General features: G+C 45.3%; 1 protein-coding gene across 2 annotated transcripts in view; it reads left to right on the top strand.

Annotated features, from left to right (window-relative positions):
• The window catches only part of micu1 (mitochondrial calcium uptake 1), a 29,032-nt gene extending 10,876 nt beyond the window's left edge, over positions 1–18,156 (top strand). The window contains exons 1-8 of one of the 2 annotated variants that reach the window (XM_079168883.1): positions 466–7,596; positions 8,355–8,469; positions 10,018–10,100; positions 10,601–10,801; positions 12,236–12,373; positions 13,802–13,910; positions 16,906–16,995; positions 17,179–18,156. In XM_079168883.1, coding sequence (XP_079025009.1) covers positions 7,591–7,596; positions 8,355–8,469; positions 10,018–10,100; positions 10,601–10,801; positions 12,236–12,373; positions 13,802–13,910; positions 16,906–16,995; positions 17,179–17,342 — 906 coding nt within the window. In that variant the 5' untranslated portion in view covers positions 466–7,590 and the 3' untranslated portion in view covers positions 17,343–18,156. Of the gene's footprint in view, positions 1–465; positions 7,597–8,354; positions 8,470–10,017; positions 10,101–10,600; positions 10,802–12,235; positions 12,374–13,801; positions 13,911–16,905; positions 16,996–17,178 lie in introns of those variants that run through there. The other variant, XM_079168882.1, reaches the window with a different exon arrangement.
• The last annotated feature ends 1,205 nt before the right edge of the window (positions 18,157–19,361 follow it).

Raw genomic sequence — 19,361 nt, 5'->3', positions numbered from 1 at the left:
GAGCTTGAGCTATTCATTATTCAAAAGTAAAAGTGAAACTCAGTGGCGTCCTGAAATCAAAATGGCCCCTTTCTGCTTATGTAAATGCCGCCCCTATCTCCGGGCCTCCTCTCTTTGCCTGGCAAATCTCTGGACACGTGCTTTTCTCTGATACTCTATTTAGCTTGTATTGTCCCCTGAGATTTCTCCTGCCAAGGCAAGAGCGACCCAAGAGCTCTACTCCCTCCCCGGCTCTGCCCAACCCCGTTTTGCCCAGAGCCGCGTGCCTCCTCCTCATTGGCTTAAAGGGCCCCCCCTAGCTAGTTGGCGGAGGAATAAACTATTACGGTTTCCTGCCATGAAACTTAAACCTGCATATAATTAAATCTAGATGAAATGGCCACGGCAAGTATGTGGCGCAATACATGTAGCGTGTAAATCATGGAGCTGAAGGAGGGTGTGGAGAAGTACAAGGGGAACATTTCATCTGGGGGTTGGGTGGTAAACAGCAATGGAGGCTATAGGTCAATAGCAGAGAGGTGTGCAGTATTGTAACACGAGAGCTCTTTTAAAAGACCTCTGTGTCTAACTCCCCATAGTTTTATTTAAAAATAGCCGAGCCAACTGAGCGATGTGTCACATACATACAGTTTGGCTGCAGCTGAGTGGAAGAGTGTTTTAACAGTGTACGTGTTCTAAACCTCTCACTTCTCCCCCGCTGACACTTATTTGTTCAGGTTCAGTCCGTATGTAAACATAACATGCGCTATAGAGTTGTTCAACACCTGTTGTTCATATTGACCCACCATGTTTGTTTTATTTTTTTTTTTATGTTCCTGTCCATGAAAGCACAGTTATTAGAGAAGTCGTGAAATGTCATCGTTTGTCTCAACCGGTTGTTTTATGACCTTCCTCCCTCTCTGCGTTGTCTTCTGCTACCCCTAATCATGCGGGCTTTCTGCTGCCGCAAACTTACGTTGATGTGACCTGACGTTGTGAACTGTTTGATTGTTCTCTCGTGCTCTTATCAGCCATCCTCTCTCATTCACATAACGAGTAATCCCTCCATTTTTTCTCTCTTCCCTTCCTCGTGAATAACCATCATCCTCAAACTCCCCTTCTCCCAAAATCCCCTACTTTTTCGCTGTCCCCCCCCCTCCCCCCAATCATTCCATCTACTGATTCCCCATTCTCCACCCACAAACCCCCCCATCCCTCCTCTGCTCTTCTGTCCCCCTCCCTCTCTCCTCATCTCCTTCCCGTTCCGCCCCTCCCTCTCTGCAGGACTTCTGGCAGGTATGGGGATGTGTGCCGAGCAGCATGTGTGCACCTGAATGAAAAACTGCACTTTGTACTCTCTACCTACTCCCTCTTCTTCTGTCTCTGAACAGTTTTCTATCTTTGTATTATTCACTCTATCACGCCTCTGTAGTAATACGGAGGGCATAGCTTTTCAGTGTTGTTAGTCCAGGGGAACAGCTCAATTGGCTGGTCAGCAGTAGTAGTCTTTCTGTATTTCCCACATCTCAGCTTCATGCAAGTGTGAAACCGGAGTCACAGCCTCGGTTAACTTTGTGACCACCGTGTACAGGACGGCAGCCAAGCTGTGCGTTTTTCCGTGAATCATTTCTGACAAGAAATCAGTAGACTGGTAATAAAGTGTTGAATTTACATCTAGCTTTTCTCTCACAGGGTATACGTGCTTCACTCTGTAGGTGTTGAACACAGCTCGATGGAGGAAGGACGGAAGTAGAATTTAGCACCACCGCTGTATTGCCTCATATGATAAGGCTGATTTATATCATGGCAGTGGAAAGAATTGTTTCTGATTGGCTGGTCGACAGTTTGAACCACAGTGCAAAAATACCATTAAACCGCAGATAACCTCACATTACTTCTGTTGATAACCAGGAGTTGGGTCTGTTTCAGTGTCCACCGTTTTTAAAACAACATTTAAAAACGGTTGATGAATGAGTACAGCTCGTCTTATTGCCTGTGGGCCATGGTATAAACGCAATAATACACTCCGATGTCCTTATATGGAAAATAACAGATTAGGATGAGGAAACACCACTCTGCCTTATCTTTTAATTTCATATACCCGGACACTTAAACCGCTTATATCCCTCACATAAATGTGTATGAGCTAGTTAATTTGAGCATTTACTTGCTACTAATTTCCAGAAATGCTTCAAAATGTTTCACCAAAGTGCGCTGGAGAAACCTTTTTGTGATTCAAATGCTTCTGATCTACACATTTATATTAAATAAATGAGCCGTGACCTATGACCTTTATCTGCTAAATGATTTGGCCTTAGAGCAGGTCTGAATGCGTCAGTCAGTCAGGATGCCGCGAAGATAAGCCAAGCGCAGCAACGGGCAGGTTACAACCTGAGCTCCTTGTAGTGACGGGGAGTGTCAGGAACAGAACTAGGCACACCCCATTGTGTGTGCACTTGTATGCAAACTCCAAACCCTGTATTGTTGTTAGATTGTGCCCTTTGTACAGCGTGTTTGAGGCAGCTGCGTGCCATGCCTTCCCTGCTGAATTATTGAAAGTGAAGACTTTATACATTGCCTCTCCAGGGATTATTAAACACTGCAGCGCTGCTGCATAATTTACACCCTAGCCAGTGCCCCAAACTAAAGTTCATATACATTTTATAGTCAAGTTCAAAGAGGAACATCAAGTCTTGCAAAGCTGAGATGCGAAGAGCAGCTAAAATGAGTCATTCATTAGGAACCCGTATTGGTCAAAGCCCAATCATAGCAGTGCTGTTCCCCTGCACTCCCTCTGTCTTGCTTTATGAACACACCTTTTCTCCTTCATCCCTTCTGAGAAATATCGGCTCTAGCTTTTCACACGCTTTGGCACTCTAGCCGTTTTCCCAGCATGCACTGCTCTATTGCCTGTGCCTCACAGAGAAAGTAGCTGGTGGTGGCGCCCCGTCTCTGCGCATGGTGGCCTCACGGGGTTGTTATTGGGGAAACCCAGGAAATGGCTCGTGTTAGCTGAACGTGGAGGCTGTATTGATGTGCTTGATGGCCCTCTCAAATCCATCCTCCGGATGTCAGTGCTGCATGATTTTCTGTAGAGCATGGTTTAGAGTCACTGAAGGCAGGCGATCTGAAATGTATCCAAAGTGTTCCTACATGCTGTGGCCTCTAAAGCCACGGCGTCTGCCGTGTGACCAGCTGCGACCGAGAGCGGACACCTGTCACTCAGAGGGAGTGCGGAGAGGGGGGGGGCTGCTCCCACAGAAACGAGCCTCTTGTCACACCAACTGTTGTCATGTTCACTCTTTCTGATTTCACAGGAAGCTCCCAGGTGCCGCTGTTTGGACCGTCGCCGCTCTATTTCTGCATCTTTTCACACTGTCTTCTATTCTCACATGCTTCCTTTGCCCTCTCTGTCAATGTTCGTCTTTATAAAGGCTAACACACACACACACACACACACATAGTCTGTCTAGTCTGTCTCTCTCTCTTCCTGCTCTCCTAATCTACAGTAATAGAGGTTGGGTTGTCTGTACACATGGTCAGCTAATGCGGTTCCCCCGTGAGACAGCTGCCACTCCTCAGTGACTGAAATCTGTTTATTGAGCGCTCCACATCAGGGTACATTATTCTGATGGTGTTCCCAGAATAATTACGAGTTATTAACAGTACACCTGCTCTGCATTGTCCCCTGGGACTAGAGGTGGAAAGCTAATTCATCAGTGTTCTCTCCACCCACACAGCCGCCCGCCCACCTACAGACTGCGGTGTTTTGCTCCCGAGGTACATCATCACGAACAAGGAGAAAATATTAACTCTGGCCCACTCTGATGGTCAAGGATGAATTTTGGTTATGGGTGTTTTGTTGTTCAAGGCAGAGTAGGACGTGATCTAGAATAATGTAGTGTGTGTGTGTGTCTGGGGGGGTTTCTTTGGGAGTTGAATGGAGACGGTGCCCTAGTTGTAGGTGGTGTAGCACAGAGCAAGTGCACTCACACACGGGGAGAGCTTACAGCCACCGCTCACAAATGTCAGGCGCAGGCTCGGCTTGACTATTCCCCTCGAGCAGGTCACTCCGATTTCCCTTTTCCCCTGAAACACTTGTTTCATTGAACCTGTCAAAGTGACAGTAACCCCGGAGCTACCCCATCACACAAAGGTACCGATCCATTTTTAATGCAAATGTCTCTCTCTCTCTCTCTCTCTGGTGTAGCGCTCCAGTGCACCAAGTTCTAGCGAGGCTCACCTGTACAAAAGATGAGAGGTCGCTCTGTGACGGGTATGAACCCCAGCAGACGTCAGCACACACATGAACACATAGACGGAGACAGTCGGGGCAGATCTCCTCACTTTTTGCAGCTTTTTCATCTTCTCTGGCAGGACTCAGCCTGCGCCCGTAAATTCATCTCTTGTACAAGGAACAATACAAGGAACAATTTAAAACAAAAAAATCTGATAGATGGTAGTTTTTAGTAGTTTTGGGTTAGTACCAATAACGTTTTGAGGTTTTATACCCACCCAATATAAAATCACTACACTATAGATGTGTGGCACATTAGTTCTCTCCATCTATTGCTGTTGCGGTGCTCAGTGGAGACCACGCGGACAACGGGAGTCTCCTGACACTATCTGAGAAACGTCATTGCGTCTGTTGTGTGATCATTAATACGGTAACACAAACTGTGTCCATATCCAGTTCTCCATCTTTCATCTTCTGTCATCTACTCTCTGCTGTTATCGGGGTGTCTGCATCTGCGGTGTTGGACGGGGTCACAGATGTAATCAATAGTGAAGCACTGCAGCCGGCACAGTGGCCAAGTCTAAGGCTGCCATCAGCTCCTAAGCCAAGCGCACGGCCACACAAAGTGCTGGCGGAGCAGCATAAATAACAAGAGTGAAGCGAGCAGAAAGTGGATGGGGTGGCATGTGATATAAATTTAGTAAGTACCCAGATAGAAGTCTGCAGTATATTGTGTTGAATGATGCCAATCACAGTCACTTCACTGGATGTCAGAGGTGCGTGCCTCCTCGTCAGCACAGCTGTGATGTAACTGAACCCTTCAGGGTCATGTGGTTGATTTCATCATGAAAAGTTGTTTATATTCGTAATATATAGTCGCTAGAAACTAAGGCTATATAAAAATGTAGAAGCATATAACTCTTCAGTTTTGGATTTAACAATGAAACATTTGAATCCTGGAAGAGCTTTTTAATGCAGTCCAAGTTTTCAAGTGCATCACTTCTTAATGGTGTGCTTAGAAAGTGTCTCTATAGGCACTCATGTGAAATGAGCAGAAAGACATGAAGCCCCTTTGCATGCACGCCTCTGGCTGTGCTCCACTTGTATGGGCCTCATTTGTTGTACTCTTTAAGTTTGGGTTAGTATAATTTTGGCCGGGGCTGCTCTGGCGCCTGGTGCGCTGGAGAGAATAGCTCCGGCCAAAGCCGTAACCCGTGTGTATGTGAGAGCAGTTCATTTGACCGCCCAGCCAGCAGCTCTGTCAGAACTGTGTTTCTGCCTCAGCTCACAGGCTAGTTGGGTTGTTCGGTCCATCATCTGCACACAGCCCGGGAAACTTGGCAATAACGTAGCTGACACATGCAGACATGTATGAACACATGAGGCGTGCTCAAGGCAGAGATTTAAAAAGAAATCACGCTCGCATACGGAGACAGCTGCCAAGTTGACGCTGATCAACAGACACGCGCGCCGGCAGACGAGGCATTGGCTGTTAATTAACTTGAGTGCTGCAGCAATTAGATTTACAGTCATTTGAATATCAGTGCTTTGGGGAAAATCTAAGATGGGTGTTAAATACAGACTCCAATGAAGTTGAGATCCTTTTAGTGATTGCAGCCGCATATTTGAACAGCATTATGTCCTCTGGGTAGATGAATCAAAACTGATGAAAGACTCAACTGATAAGACGCAGAGTCTGAGGAATCAAGTAACCTAAGGGGGATCTCTTGTAGGTAAAACGTGTTTTACCAGTTATCTGAATTATAAATGCATTTTTATAACGACTTCAGTGGGAATTGGAGGTGAAGGAAAGATGGAGGATGAAGAGGTTAGGACATGGTTTTTTAAAGCCACAGTGCAGCTTGATATACACACTGCCATCGCTCTCTGTCTGCTGGAGAGAGTGCAGTGTTACATCATAAAATTGTTGGAGAGATTTACAGTATGATAGCACATTGTGTATGTGAGCGAGAGCAAGAGAGTGAAAGCTATACTGTGCGCTCAGCAGTGACGTCTGTGGCTGCAGAGTGGGATCCTAAAAAGAGAGACTCGTGTTCTCTTCTGACAGGAACACCGGCTGCGCCAGAGAAGACTAAGAGCTCCATGTTTGTGTGTTTATTGGTTAGTATTTCCATACGCACTCTGAGATCTCCTCTTTTATCGGCTGAATGTGTTATTTGGCTCCTCTCTTTGGCCAATTATATTCGGATGCTTTTTCGCTGAACGTCATTTTGGCTCTTCTGCGGGGGTGTCCTCGTCCTTGACTCTGGACGCTGAAAAAAAACGAGTTATTATGCCTAATGGGCTCTGTGCCTCCGTTCTGATCATTATAACGAGGCCCAGTGTGTTCATGTGTGTAGTTGTGTAGCTGTCTGTGCCGTTAAAATACACACTTTTCTGTTTTTTGGACTGGTGCTCCGACTCTGGCTCACCTCAGGCCCAGAAGGCTGTCTGTGTGTCGAGTAGCCAATACCAACCTCTATTACTCTCACTTTCCCTCTTTACTGGTTAATTACGTGTTACATACCTCTCCCTCTCTAGCATTCTCTTACACTCACCTGAATGTTTATGGCACAAAGAATGAAAATGTTTGCCTTTTGTTATCTCTCTGTGTCTGTCTCTGCCTCTCAACCAGTAGCCCTGCTCCAAAAATAACTTTTCTCTCTCTCACCTCCCCCTCTCTCTCTCTCTCTCTCTCTCTCCCACTCCCTTCTCCCTTTATACTGTAACATGTACAGTAGATAGCATCAGTAATAAATGATAGAATAGAAACCACACATTTCTATATTTACGTCACCGACTTGTAAGTGTCAAGACACCAATTGGGGACAGTGATATATTATATTTGATGTATAAAAGCTCATACTAGATGTCTTTAGCAGCGATTTCTGTTTATCACGAGGAGGGAGTCGGCTCATGGGGAACGAATTTGAAAGAATTTGATGTTATGCTGCTAAGGGGGGTGCCATCAAATTTTAGTATTCAGTGTATGTTTTTCCCAATTAATTTAAGAGAGAACATGGGACTAGCTTTCATTTGCAATTTCCACTCAGCATACAGCTCCATTGACAATGCAGATAATGAGTGTAAGTGACTGTTATAACAGACTGCATCACAGTCTCACAGCTGCAGACAGCGAGACATCAAATTCAATATGAGTGGTATCCCCCAATTATCTCATTTCCAGCAAGATGCTTTCTCTCTGTGTGTGTGTGTGTGTGTCTGTGTGTGTGTGTTTGTTTGTGTGTGTGCGCACTATAAATGCACATGCGTGTCTTTGTCGTTCAAGGCCCTGCTAAAGACAGCAGAGGCCACGCTGCTCTCTAACAGTTGTTTCTCCTCCTTCCTCCTCCCCTGAATTGGACCGCTTACAGATGGAGGTAACTCCACATGGGCTCAGCGTGGCCCAGCCCCCTCCCTCCCCCCTCCCCCCTCCCTCCCTAGGCATGCTCTGTCAGTCAGTCCACTCTGTTTGGTGGACGCTGTCTTTTCAAGTGTCTTATCACCGAGTGTGTAGTGTGCATGTGGTTAAGTCACTCTTTCATGCAATGCTGTGATATACACATGCTGACAGAAAAACGTGTGTGTGTGTGTGTGTGTGTGTGTGTGTGTGTGTGTGTGTGTGTGTGTGTGAGAGAGAGCTAAACTCACTTTGTTTTTAATGATTAATACATTGGGGTTGTGTCATCTATATGGTTAATCAATAGTGTGTGTTTGTGTCACAGTCTCTCGTGATGTTTTTCCTCTCTTTGTGTCAGTGTCACACTGTGAGCACAGCCTCTGGTGGATAAAGGGTTTGGAACTGACCACAAAACTAATTGCTTGTCACTATAACCCTCACTTGCCTGTACGGCTTCATGTGTATGCAGCATTTGCATGACTGTTATTGTGAAAACCCGTCTATCCATCACCCTCCTTGTGTACCAGGAATATTGTTTGTGTGTGTGGAAGTATAGTAGTAGTGTGTACAATCCTGTGTTTTGAACAGTCTCTGATTGACTCTCACACACACACACACACTTGCTTGCACACACACACACAAATCCACACCTGGGACAACTGTAACAGGCTTGTGCAGAATAAAAAAATCCTATGTTTTTAATCTACCTTTTCCTTTCGTTGTGACCTAAATGAGCAGAAGATCGCCCAGGAGAGGGAGAAGTTTGCAGATGAGGACAGCATATTTTACACACTGGGAGAATGTGGCCTTATCTCCTTCTCTGACTACATCTTCCTCACCACTGTGCTGTCCAGTAAGTACATTGTTGACTGCACAGAGACCTAATGGTGCTTATATGACCCATCCCATTCAATCCCACATCCGTCAAGTCCTACACACTGATCACAAATCAAACCCAAAGAAGATCTTTTCATTTCCTTCTCTGCTCTGGGCTTTTCTTTTTTTGTTTGTTATTGCACCAGTCTAAGACAGAAATTGAAACACAGCGATATTTTCCAATATGATATTATTAGCCGGGTTATGGAGCTGTCTGTCTGTTCAGCATGATCTCCAGTTCTGTCAAGGTAAATAATGTGTTTCTACCAAGCTAGCCGCCCCGGTGATGTTTCACGGAATCCGTTAGCTTGAGCTGCATTGGTGGTGAATACAGAGAGTAACTTTCACGTGAACAAAACTCCTTTTCTAAATGTGTCACAGTTCATAATAATGAAAATAAGGCTCTGACTCCAATGCCTGGTAAAGTCATATCCCCGGCTTAGCTTGACCATTTAACATAATCCGTTCATATGGAGGAAATCTCTGGGGAAGTTTTCAAGGACAAGTCGTGTTTAAGGGCCCTATGGGCGGTTTCAATCCATTTAACACGGCAGCAAAAATAGTGCAACTGAGGATTCCGCCTAACAGACGCCCATTGGTTCAGGCCTCATAGTCGTACACATTTACTGCTTTTATACGGAATCATTCGTAAGATATGACTCGATTCATCTTTAATGTATCCCTTGAAGGCGTTGGTTTGCCAAGGCTGGAATTGTTTATAGTTCTATACAGTAGTTAAAAGTGAAGCAATACAAATGATTTACCAAATAGATGTTGTATGATGGAATGAGTGTAAATATTAATGCGTTGACTCTGTGTTAAATCAGATGAACAGTGTTGTTATGATGGGAAAATGTACCAAAGAAAGCTTCAAAATAATAGCTGAAATGGTTACATGATTTTCACTGAAGTGAAATGCTTACATACATGTAATATGTGCATTATGTAACAGTTGTAATATAGAGCAGGTGTATATCTTACAGAGAGCAACATTCCTCCCTGTAACGGTAGAAACCTTGGGCTGAACTGGGCTCTGGGTGGGCGGCCATCTGCCTCGACTGGTTGGGTCGGAAGAGAGAGAAAGAGAACGGAGCTAAAAGAGTCTCTATTTACAACTCTAAATGGAAGCGCTGTTTGTTTAACCATTCCCTTTTTTTGTTTGTTCTGTCAGTATCAGACTGTGGGTGCTAACACTGTGAACTCAGCCTTCTTATGCTGCTGTACTGAAAACTAATTTCACTGTCTCTGGCCGTGTGGTCGTTAAAGTGACGCGGGTGTTTAGCAGCAGAAGTACAGCAAATGCCATTTGCAGATTGAAACCCAGTGCAGCAAATTGAAATGTCATTAATGCAAATTTAGTATTCCAGATTAACACTGCGAAGCAGTCATTGTGCAGTCTGATGGCCCCTCTAAAGTGCCCCATGTTGCACCACTGGGGGGGTAATGATGAAAGCTCGGTCCGCTGTGGCGTGCCATTTTCATATCGTGTTGTATTGATTTCAGAATTGTGTTTTTTTGTGTCCAGCTCCCCAAAGGAACTTTGAGATTGCTTTCAAGATGTTTGACCTGAACGGCGACGGAGAGGTGGATCTTGAGGAGTTTGAACAGGTGCGTAGCCACACACACAAAACACGCACACACACTCAGCATATTGAAAGGAGACATTCGGTTAAAACAGCCAGCCCACCAGTTAGGACTGTGCTGTATCCACAGTAGCGACTGATTGCATTACAGTAGCCAGTAACTCACGCTGACAGGCACTAAAGGAAGGTTGATGTGCCACACTGTGACATTTCCTCAGAGGGAAAAGATAAGTGCTGTGCTGCGCACTCTGTGATATATCATGATCTCTACCACTGGATGTGATGGAGAGTTCATGATATGCATATTGTACAGTATTGTTTGTATCGAGGTTTTTTTAAGTTAAACCTCATTATGTCAGAGAATGAATGAAAGATGCTTTTTAATATGACGCAACCAAGTGGTTTTTAAATCAAGCTAATCTTTTACAAACCTCACAGGCTTTTTATTGATGGCAGTTGTCGAATAACATCATTTTTCTATGAGAATATTAATGGATTAATATAAGTAAATATATCAATCCTTAGGTCCAGAGCATCATTCGTTCCCAGACCAGCATGGGCATGCGGCATCGCGACCGCTCTACCACAGGAAACACCCTGAAGACGGCCGGCTGCAGCTCGGCTCTCACCACCTACTTCTTTGGAGAAGACCTGAAGGGAAAACTCACCATCGGCAGCTTTCTGGAGTTTCAGAGGAAACTGCAGCATGACGTGCTCAAACTAGAGGTAATGAACGAGTGGAGGAATAGAGCATGATGCTTTCATCAACTGGTTCACTCTACTATTGCTTACAATTATAATAAATATCTTGTAATCTTACATCTTAGTCTCTGCTGCACCTATTCAGGGACAACCCTATGCTAATAAACAGCGGACAGCAGTAAATATTACTGTTCCTGTTATGACGTTGTATATAAAACGCATGAGAAGCAGGGCAGAGGATGACAGAAGCACTGTGTGGATTGTCTGTCAGCACTATGCCATTGTCACTCTCTCAAAGCTGTGACGTTTGGTTACAGAAGCCATCCTCTGTCTCCTCTTCGTGACACCAGACCCCTCCTCGTGCCTCTACAGTTACAGCAACCGATCAGTGTTGCTGAGCATATGGTTTATCTAATCTATTTAATTAGCGTGGGGAGTGCCTAACTGATCACTGAACCGTAATGGGTGCCGTCATCTGAAGCTCCAAGAATAGGACTGGAGTCGGAGCATCTGCCAGAAAGAAAGCGCTATCTGTCAGTTCTAAATGAGGGAAATCATAACACCACAGATGAAAATGACACCAGCATGAATAATACAATCCAATTCACTCCTCTCTTTCTTTATTTGCTGACCCTGCAGCTCACCCGAGGCCATTGTTCACCAGCTGTAGCTGTTTTCTTATGTCACTCACTTACTTTCTCTTATTCTTGTCTTTATAACTTTTATGAATCCCCTTGTTTTTGAATTTCCAATGAAGCTGGAATTACAAAACGGTTTCAGAGCATCATGTATACATTTTTTAAAAACGCAGGAATTCAAAGTCGCTGTCTCTATCAAGCCCGTATGTCGATGCATAACAACCCGAAATGTCAGAATAACCAGAGCTGCTGTCGTTCAGCGTGTCCTGCCTTCATCTTTACTGTGTTGGTTCACTCTCACCGCTCTACTAGTGTCGTTTTCAGCAGACAAAGCTAAAAAAAAAATACAAAACCGCTACATTTCCTGCTCATCACCTCATTTAATTTGACTTCCCCTCACAACAGGTAGATCCTCTGCGGGTCAGGCCACCCCTGAAATCTTTTCTGCAGGCTTATTTCAGCTCAGTCATGAGCTGCCTCTCACAAGTCTGACAAATTAACATTTTGAGAGGTCGGCGTGCTCGAGAGAGAAAGAAGTGAGGGAGCCGCATAGACTCAGACATAAATCCACTGGATTGACCTGACACAGCGACGGCCCACAGCTGTTAAGCCATACCCCAGTGGGACATTGTAAAAAAATAAATAAAAGCGTGCACATGCAGATTTAGTGTCGCCAATGCCGGCTCCAAGCATGATTCAACCGGAGGCCTGACACCAGTATTTATTGTTTTCCATCTCACCATGCCCTCCTCTTTCCTATTAATTTGTTTGTCCCTCTGCACAGCACTCAGTCTTCATCTGTGTCTCTCTCACGCTACAGTTCGAGCGGAACGATCCTGTGAACGGCAGAATCAGCGAGAGACAGTTTGGGGGTATGCTGCTGGCCTACAGCGGCGTCCAGTCTCGTAAACTCAAGCAGATGCAGAAGGGCTTGAAGAAGATGTTCAAAGATGCACAGGTAGATGAACCTGTGTGCTCTTATTGTGGAACGCCTGAGAGAAGTGATTGGTACTTTAGTGGTTATACGTGGTGCTACATTTGGTGGCGTGGACTGTTTCGATAAAGCGGCCTACGTGTGAGGATGCGTGACAGACGGTGGGTGCCTGAGGGAAGAAGAGATTGTGCCGGGACATTGCGAGTGTGTGTGTGTGTGTGTGAGACAGACTGGATGTAAGGTGATACATCACCCGGAGAGGACAGCGCACTCGGAGCCTGCCCTTATCCACTTGACTGACACTTACTCTTCTACCTTCCGCTATCTCCGTTTGTGGTGACCAAACACCGAGAAGCCAGTGCTCAGCAGCAGGGCACAATTACTCCATCTCTGTTAGAGCTTCCTAATAAAGCCTTCAGGCTTTGTCCTCCTTGGGTGCTCTTCTATCAGTAAACAACTTAAGGAGTCAGTCTACTTATTCTACTCCGTATGCTTATTTAGTTTCGTTCGGATGCACGGTTTCTTGCAAACAAGAGTTTTCACTTTCCTTCCCCTACACGTACTTTCACAAAACACCACCGCCTTGCTCTAAGCAAGTCAAATGACTCCGCTGGGACAGACCACACAGAAGAGAAATGTAAAAATATTCAAGATGCAGAGGGCTCGGTATATATACACCTATCCCTCTCCCATTCGGTGCTTCGCATCAACTTTGGTTTCATGCCTCAGCGTAATGAGCCCCATCAGTCAATTGACTGAAGATACGCCCATGCATATCGTATTCCCAGAAGTGTTGCAGCAAAGATCCATCCCTGTTATTTCTTTTACCCAAAGATAGTAAGCATCACATGAGCCATGATAAGGCACATTTGACGGTTAAATGCAGTGTTTAGCAGAGAAAAGAAAGCAGGGAAGCTGCCGTGTCTCCAAGGCATGAGAAAGAGATGAGGCTGGTGCTGCCGGAGTTGTGTCTCTCTAAGGAATTAAACTGCAGTAAGCATTCCCCTCTTTTTCCATGCCGGTGTGTCTCTCAGCATTGGCATTACCTGTAATGTAAATGAGAAAATTGTTATTTACAGCCTGAGACCAGCTGCTCACTTTTCTTTTGCAAACGAGCTCATCAGCAGCGTGGCAGCTGTGTGACAGTGCGTCTGTGTTTCTATGTGCACGTGTGTCTTCAGACCGTCTGTTCCCCTGTCCTTCCACGCCACACACACACACACACACACACTGTTCATCCACGTGTGTCCACTGCCTCGGCCCACTTCCTCTTGTCGTTTGTGTCACACTGCTGAGCCGCTCCCGAGATGTTACTGTGCAGTCCCAGCTCGTGTAATGCCGATGTTTTTGTAATGATCTGGGAGCTCTTAATGCCTCAGGTAAGACGGCAGGAATGATTTGTTTCCGAGTTTTCTCCCCCAGACTCATTGTTGTATATTTCATCTCGTGCAGGGCATCAATTTTGAGGAGGTGGAGAACTTCTTTACCTTCCTGAAGAACGTGAACGACGTGGACACAGCCCTGAGTTTCTACCACATGGCTGGAGCCTCCATAGACAAAGGTACACCCACATGCGCCCGTTCTCTCTTTTCTCCATAATTACTCCCCTTCAGCCTCAACTGTTGTCACTTTCACCCTCTGTCTCTCCGAGCTGTTAACACTCCAGATTGGCTTCCCACATCTTCTTTTGCCTGGCTTTGCTCCCAATCCCTGCTCAGCCATTTGTCATCGGTTTGTCCATCCATCCCTTTATCTACCTTCCTCCAGGCCGGCAAGAGAGCGCATGCATTGAATCCAAGAACCACGAACGTGCACACGGTTCTCTTTGCAGGCTACCGATGCCCACTGACACATGCCAGCGTCATCATCACTGGGGGAGGAGGGAGAGTAGGTTTGGGACTGGGCGGACCCGTCATTACATGGTTGCTCCAGGATGGTGTATGTCATCTGTAAGCGTAACAAAAGCTCAACCAACACTTCTAAACTACCGTAAGCTCACATTGTACTTCTAAAGATTTCAGTGCTCATTTGTTTTGGCAACACCTGTGGTTACACGGTGCTCCAGCTAGCTCTCACTGAGCAACTAACGGAGGAGCGACTGGTGCATCTCATTAGAGTGCAGCTAAACAAACGTACATTGTTTAAGTAAAGGATCAGTCAATAATCTGCCTCACCTAATGAGCAACCGCAATATGATTTCATGCTGCACACATAATAGTTTTCAATACAACAGCAGGACACTGAAATGTGGGTTACCTCGTTGAGCAGCTGGAGGGCTGCAAGCGGGTCACCTGCAACTCTTCATCTACCCAAGATCTTCCTCATTGCTTCCTCAAAAGAAGAAACGTTTCATGAATTCTTAAGGAAACAAGTGTGGTTTACATTTCTTACTACTTAGTCATTTCAAGTGTTGATTGTCAGAAGAAATGTTATTTAGCTCACAGTGGTTGCTTCGGCTTCCATGACTCCCTTGCAACATTTAAAAACTGATCTGCTGTCAGAAACAAAACATTTTTGATAACCGCTCATATAAGCCGCTCAATGCGTTTCCTCTGGCTCCTTCACATAAAGACGCTACCTCTGGTTTGGCCGGTTGAATGCTCTTAATGTGAATCAGCTGCTGTTGGATGTTTAGTTTGCATCTGCAGTAACTTCATCCAGCTCAACAAAGAGTGTGTGTGTGTGTGTGTGTGTGTGTGTGTGTGTGTGTGTGTGTGTGTGTGTGTGTGTGTGTGTGTGTGTGTGTGTGTGTGTGTGTGTGTGTGTGTGTGTGAAGGACATTTGAACCGGTGTGGGAATACATAAAATATGATTACAATATAAAGAGGTAATAACTGATTGTCAATGCATTGTGTTGTAGAAAGATGCTGAACATTAATAGTAGCACATATGGGGTTTGTGAAGAAGGATCAGGATGTTGACTGTGGGTGACTCGGCATTCTTACTCCTGAAGAATGTGTCCGCAATGATTGTTCAAAAACACCAATTGCTCAGCGTCAAATTGCTCATTAAATTAGTCTCATTTCCTTTATCTTCCACAACATTAACTTCTACTGAATTCATTCGTCTGTCAGATCCCAACAATGAAAGTGGATTAAATGCGAGCGCAGCACGGGCCTGTAGCTTTGACAGTATGGCAAGTCGTTTGATGACTCGATGTTTTCTTAGTTTATTACAGTGATTCAGTCCTTCAATGGGCCTCCATATGTTTTCTGTCAGCACATCCACTAATGGATGATTCACTGATGAAACAGCTTCTGCTGTAAGAGAGTGCAGGGTCTACCCCGAGGTGCTCGTCTCCAGCGTGTGGTTCCAGCAGCAGCAATAAGCTGTGTGTGTGTGTGTGTGTGTGTGTGTGTGTGTGTGTGTGTGTGTGTGTGTGTGTGTGTGTGTGTGTGTGTGTGTGTGTGTGTGTGTGTGTGTGTGTGTGTGTGTGTGTGTGTGTGTGTGTGTGTGTGTGTGTGTGTGTGTGTGTGTGTGTGTGTGTGTGTTATTGAAAACATCAGGCTTCTGTAGGTTTGTTGAGAGCTCCCAGGCATGCGTCTGCATATTATCTCCGTGCTCCCGTTGTCTGTGCAGTTAAACCGTCTCCATACTCGTCGAGCCTTAAAGGAATACTTCGCCCACAACGTGATCATTTCTACATCAATTACTCACCTCTTGTTGCCTTGAATCCTCAAAGGAAACGTTGCTTTTCTCGCATGCCTCCACGGTGAAACGGTGGAACACAACTCGTGCAGTATAATCCAAGTCCCAGTTATCTAGTCGCAGGCGTGGGACTGTTTATGTGGATGAGTTTTAAATCGTACGGTATGTTTTCTTCAAGAATTCAAGGCAACACGAGGTGAGTAATTGTCATGAAATGGTCATTTTGTGGGTGAAGTATTCTTTAAGGAGCTCTTCTATTGCTCTCTTCTCTTCTACAGCTTTTGTTTCTCTTTTATCTCTTTCATCTCACTCTTTGGTGATTTCACACCCTTTTAGAACAGTTTCTCATATGTGGGTGTTATCTGGAACTGCTCATTATTAAAGGTAGAAAGAAGGCCACTAATGAGATTCTCTGTGGAGTGATTCAGCTGTTTTTTTTTGTCTTGCCATTTGCAGGGAGATTTTGGCAGATATTCTTTTCATCCCCAACCTCTCCTCTTCCTCATACTCCTCTATTTCTCTTAAACCTTGTCTGCCCTTTTGAAGTCTGAGGCTATGTAGGTTTTCATCATTTTATGATCTATTTGTTTTTCTGAAATGATCCCAGAGGCTTTTTTTTTCTTTTCCATTCCCCTCAGCCAGTCTCATTTTCAGCTAGATGTCCTGATGCTGCCCCCTCCTCCTCCTCCTCCTCTCTCAGCCCCTTTCTCTCTATCAGATGAAGTCTACCGGTGAATGGGAGTCCTGCCTGCTATCGATCCCAAGCAGTTTGCCTGGCACACAATGTCCTCCACATGAGTCATTTATGAGCTGGCTTGTGTGACACGCACCTCTATTATTCTCCTTCACAAGATGGTGACTCTCTCTCTCTCTCTCTCTCTCTGTGGTTTCCTCCCTCCGTCTCTCAGTCACCATGAAGCAGGTGGCCCGCACCGTGGCCAAAGTGGAGCTGTCAGACCACGTGTGTGACGTGGTGTTCGCTCTGTTCGACTGCGATGGTAAGTACCTGGCTGACTACATTCATGGGAAGCAAATAATCCTCAACTGACAGGTGGAAATCATCAATAAATGGACGCCGTCTCCCTCCCCTCGCTCTTTATTTCATCCTCTCTCCCCTGTCCATCACCATTTCTCTCCCCCTTCCTCCTCCTCCTCCTCCTCCTCCTGTCTGTCTTCCTCAGGTAATGGAGAGCTTAGCAATCGGGAGTTCATAGCAATTATGAAGCAGCGGCTCATGCGTGGGCTGGAGAAACCCAAGGACATGGGCTTCACTCGGCTGGTGCGGGCCATGTGTAAGTGTGCCCAGGACACGGCCTGGGACTTCGCCGTACCAAAGACACAGTAGAGACTGCGTGTGAATAAAGCAGCAACGGCAGCAGCAGCATCGAACACCTTTTACCTGCAACAGGTCTCAACCGTTCAGGCAGACCAATAATGCAATGGACTCATTCGGACCCGCAGCTGTGAGGGGCATCTTCAACCATTAACGCATGTGGCTTTAGTTCAAGCTATCAATATAGTGACTGAAGCATGCTGACGCAGTGCATTCTGTCCATGAAAGGCTTCTCTAGCATGCCTCTCCAAGGCATTGTGGGTATTTGTATATAATAAAATGATTATTATTATTTCTGCCGTATTCTATTCTTTTATATCTGCGTTTAACACGTTTTACCGCAAAAGGCCGGAAGAGGAATCCATGTTATTTGACCTTTGGCTGTATACATGCTGCAGTAAGTCTGTTCTATACGGACAACAGACCCTTTATTTAGTTATTTCTTTGGTGGGACAGAGAGCAGGCGTCTGTAATCTTGTTAGCGCCTCTTCATCCAGTCTGCTAGCTCCAACTGCGTCTTCATTGTGTCCCATAAAAGATCAATGATGCGCGTCTTGCTTTACAATGTACTGTTCAAAGTGTGTATTCTTCTAATTGTTGCCCACTGAAACACTTTATATAAGACGGATGTCAAAAGAAATGCTCTATTAAAGAAGTTTTTAAATAACGTAAAACCGATTACGCTTTATTCATGAGCGACTGTGTTCTGCTCGACTCGTAAGTTGGATTGTTCTGCCATGTGCTCGTTTTCACGACAGTGGGGGATTAGTGGGACTAATCTATGGCGCACCGAGGAAGCCATTTGTTATGTGAAAATGAAATTGGGTGGAACATTTCGGCGCAAAACTGCTCAGCTGATTGTATGACGTGCCTTTGAGTGTGTGCCTGGGGAAGATGCTAATGTGTGTGTGTGTGTGTGTGCAAGAGCGGTCAGCAGTTTTATCTAATTGAAATGGACAGGATGGGCAGTCCTCAGCCTCTGCTGCCCATTAAAGATTGTCCTGCAGCCCCTTTGGTACACACTGTGCTGCATTGGCCTGAAACGAGCTGGCTTGCTCTCTTGCACACTGCGACCGAGAGACGGAAGTGGTACTCTGCAGTGATTGCTGGGCTGCAGATTAGGTTGAAGGGCCTCTCAGCAGTATTCCTCACCCGTGTTCTTGGCAGAGCTTAAGTCTGGTGATGCAATCAAATAGATCGTAAAATGATTTTTTTCTGAAAAATTAAAACAAATGAGAGATACATGGTTTTCTTTGGGCACCGCCAGCGACTCAATACTCAATTATTCTATCTGCTGTACAGCCTTGCCCACCAGCACTTCCCTCGCCATAACTAGTGCAGCTGATAACAGTGATGTTCATGGGAGATTAATCTACATATACTTTTTTTGTTTGTTTTATGAACCACTTTAGTCTGTCTAGTGTTTGGAAATTGTGAAAAATGCTTTAAAAAAATCTATTTATCATCTAAAACCAGTAATAGTGCTTGATAAATGACTTTAACTGTAAAAAAAAATGTAATTAATTAATTAAATTAAATTAGTTTTCTCTGTTGATTAATCAACTCTTTTATTTCAGCACTAATAGCAGCAAAACGAAACTTCTGCTTTAAAATCCTAAAGGTCCAGCAGCTTGAAGCGTGCTCGTGGATTCCAACACGCTGCCAGCAAAAATCGCCCAACTGCATCATAGTCTCTCAACATCAGTTCCATCTGGACTGAGAAATTGCCCAGTAACGGCTCCTCAGATCCCCCTGCTTGGTGAGCACTGAAGCAACGCCCAGTGGCTGTCAGACTGTGGAAGGGGGGGAGGGGGGGGGCTGTATTTGGAGTGACTGCAGACCTCCCTCCAAAGTCAACAGCTCTTCGTGTGTAGGCACAGAGATGTACACACCGCTTCCTCAGAGTGCGGATTCATAAACCGTATGGACAATGCACATGCTGTTTGCCAAGTGTGCTTAGGAAGCTGTTTCTTCTCACTGAATGCAGCGAGTGTGTACGCGCCATTAATGTCATGTATTAGAAGTTAATGC

The sequence above is a fragment of the Pholis gunnellus genome (assembly GCF_910591455.1).
Source record: "Pholis gunnellus genome assembly, chromosome: 11".
Lineage (NCBI taxonomy): Eukaryota > Metazoa > Chordata > Actinopteri > Perciformes > Pholidae > Pholis > Pholis gunnellus.
Note: the sequence above shows the minus strand (reverse complement) of the source record. Positions and strands in the feature narration are given on the sequence as shown.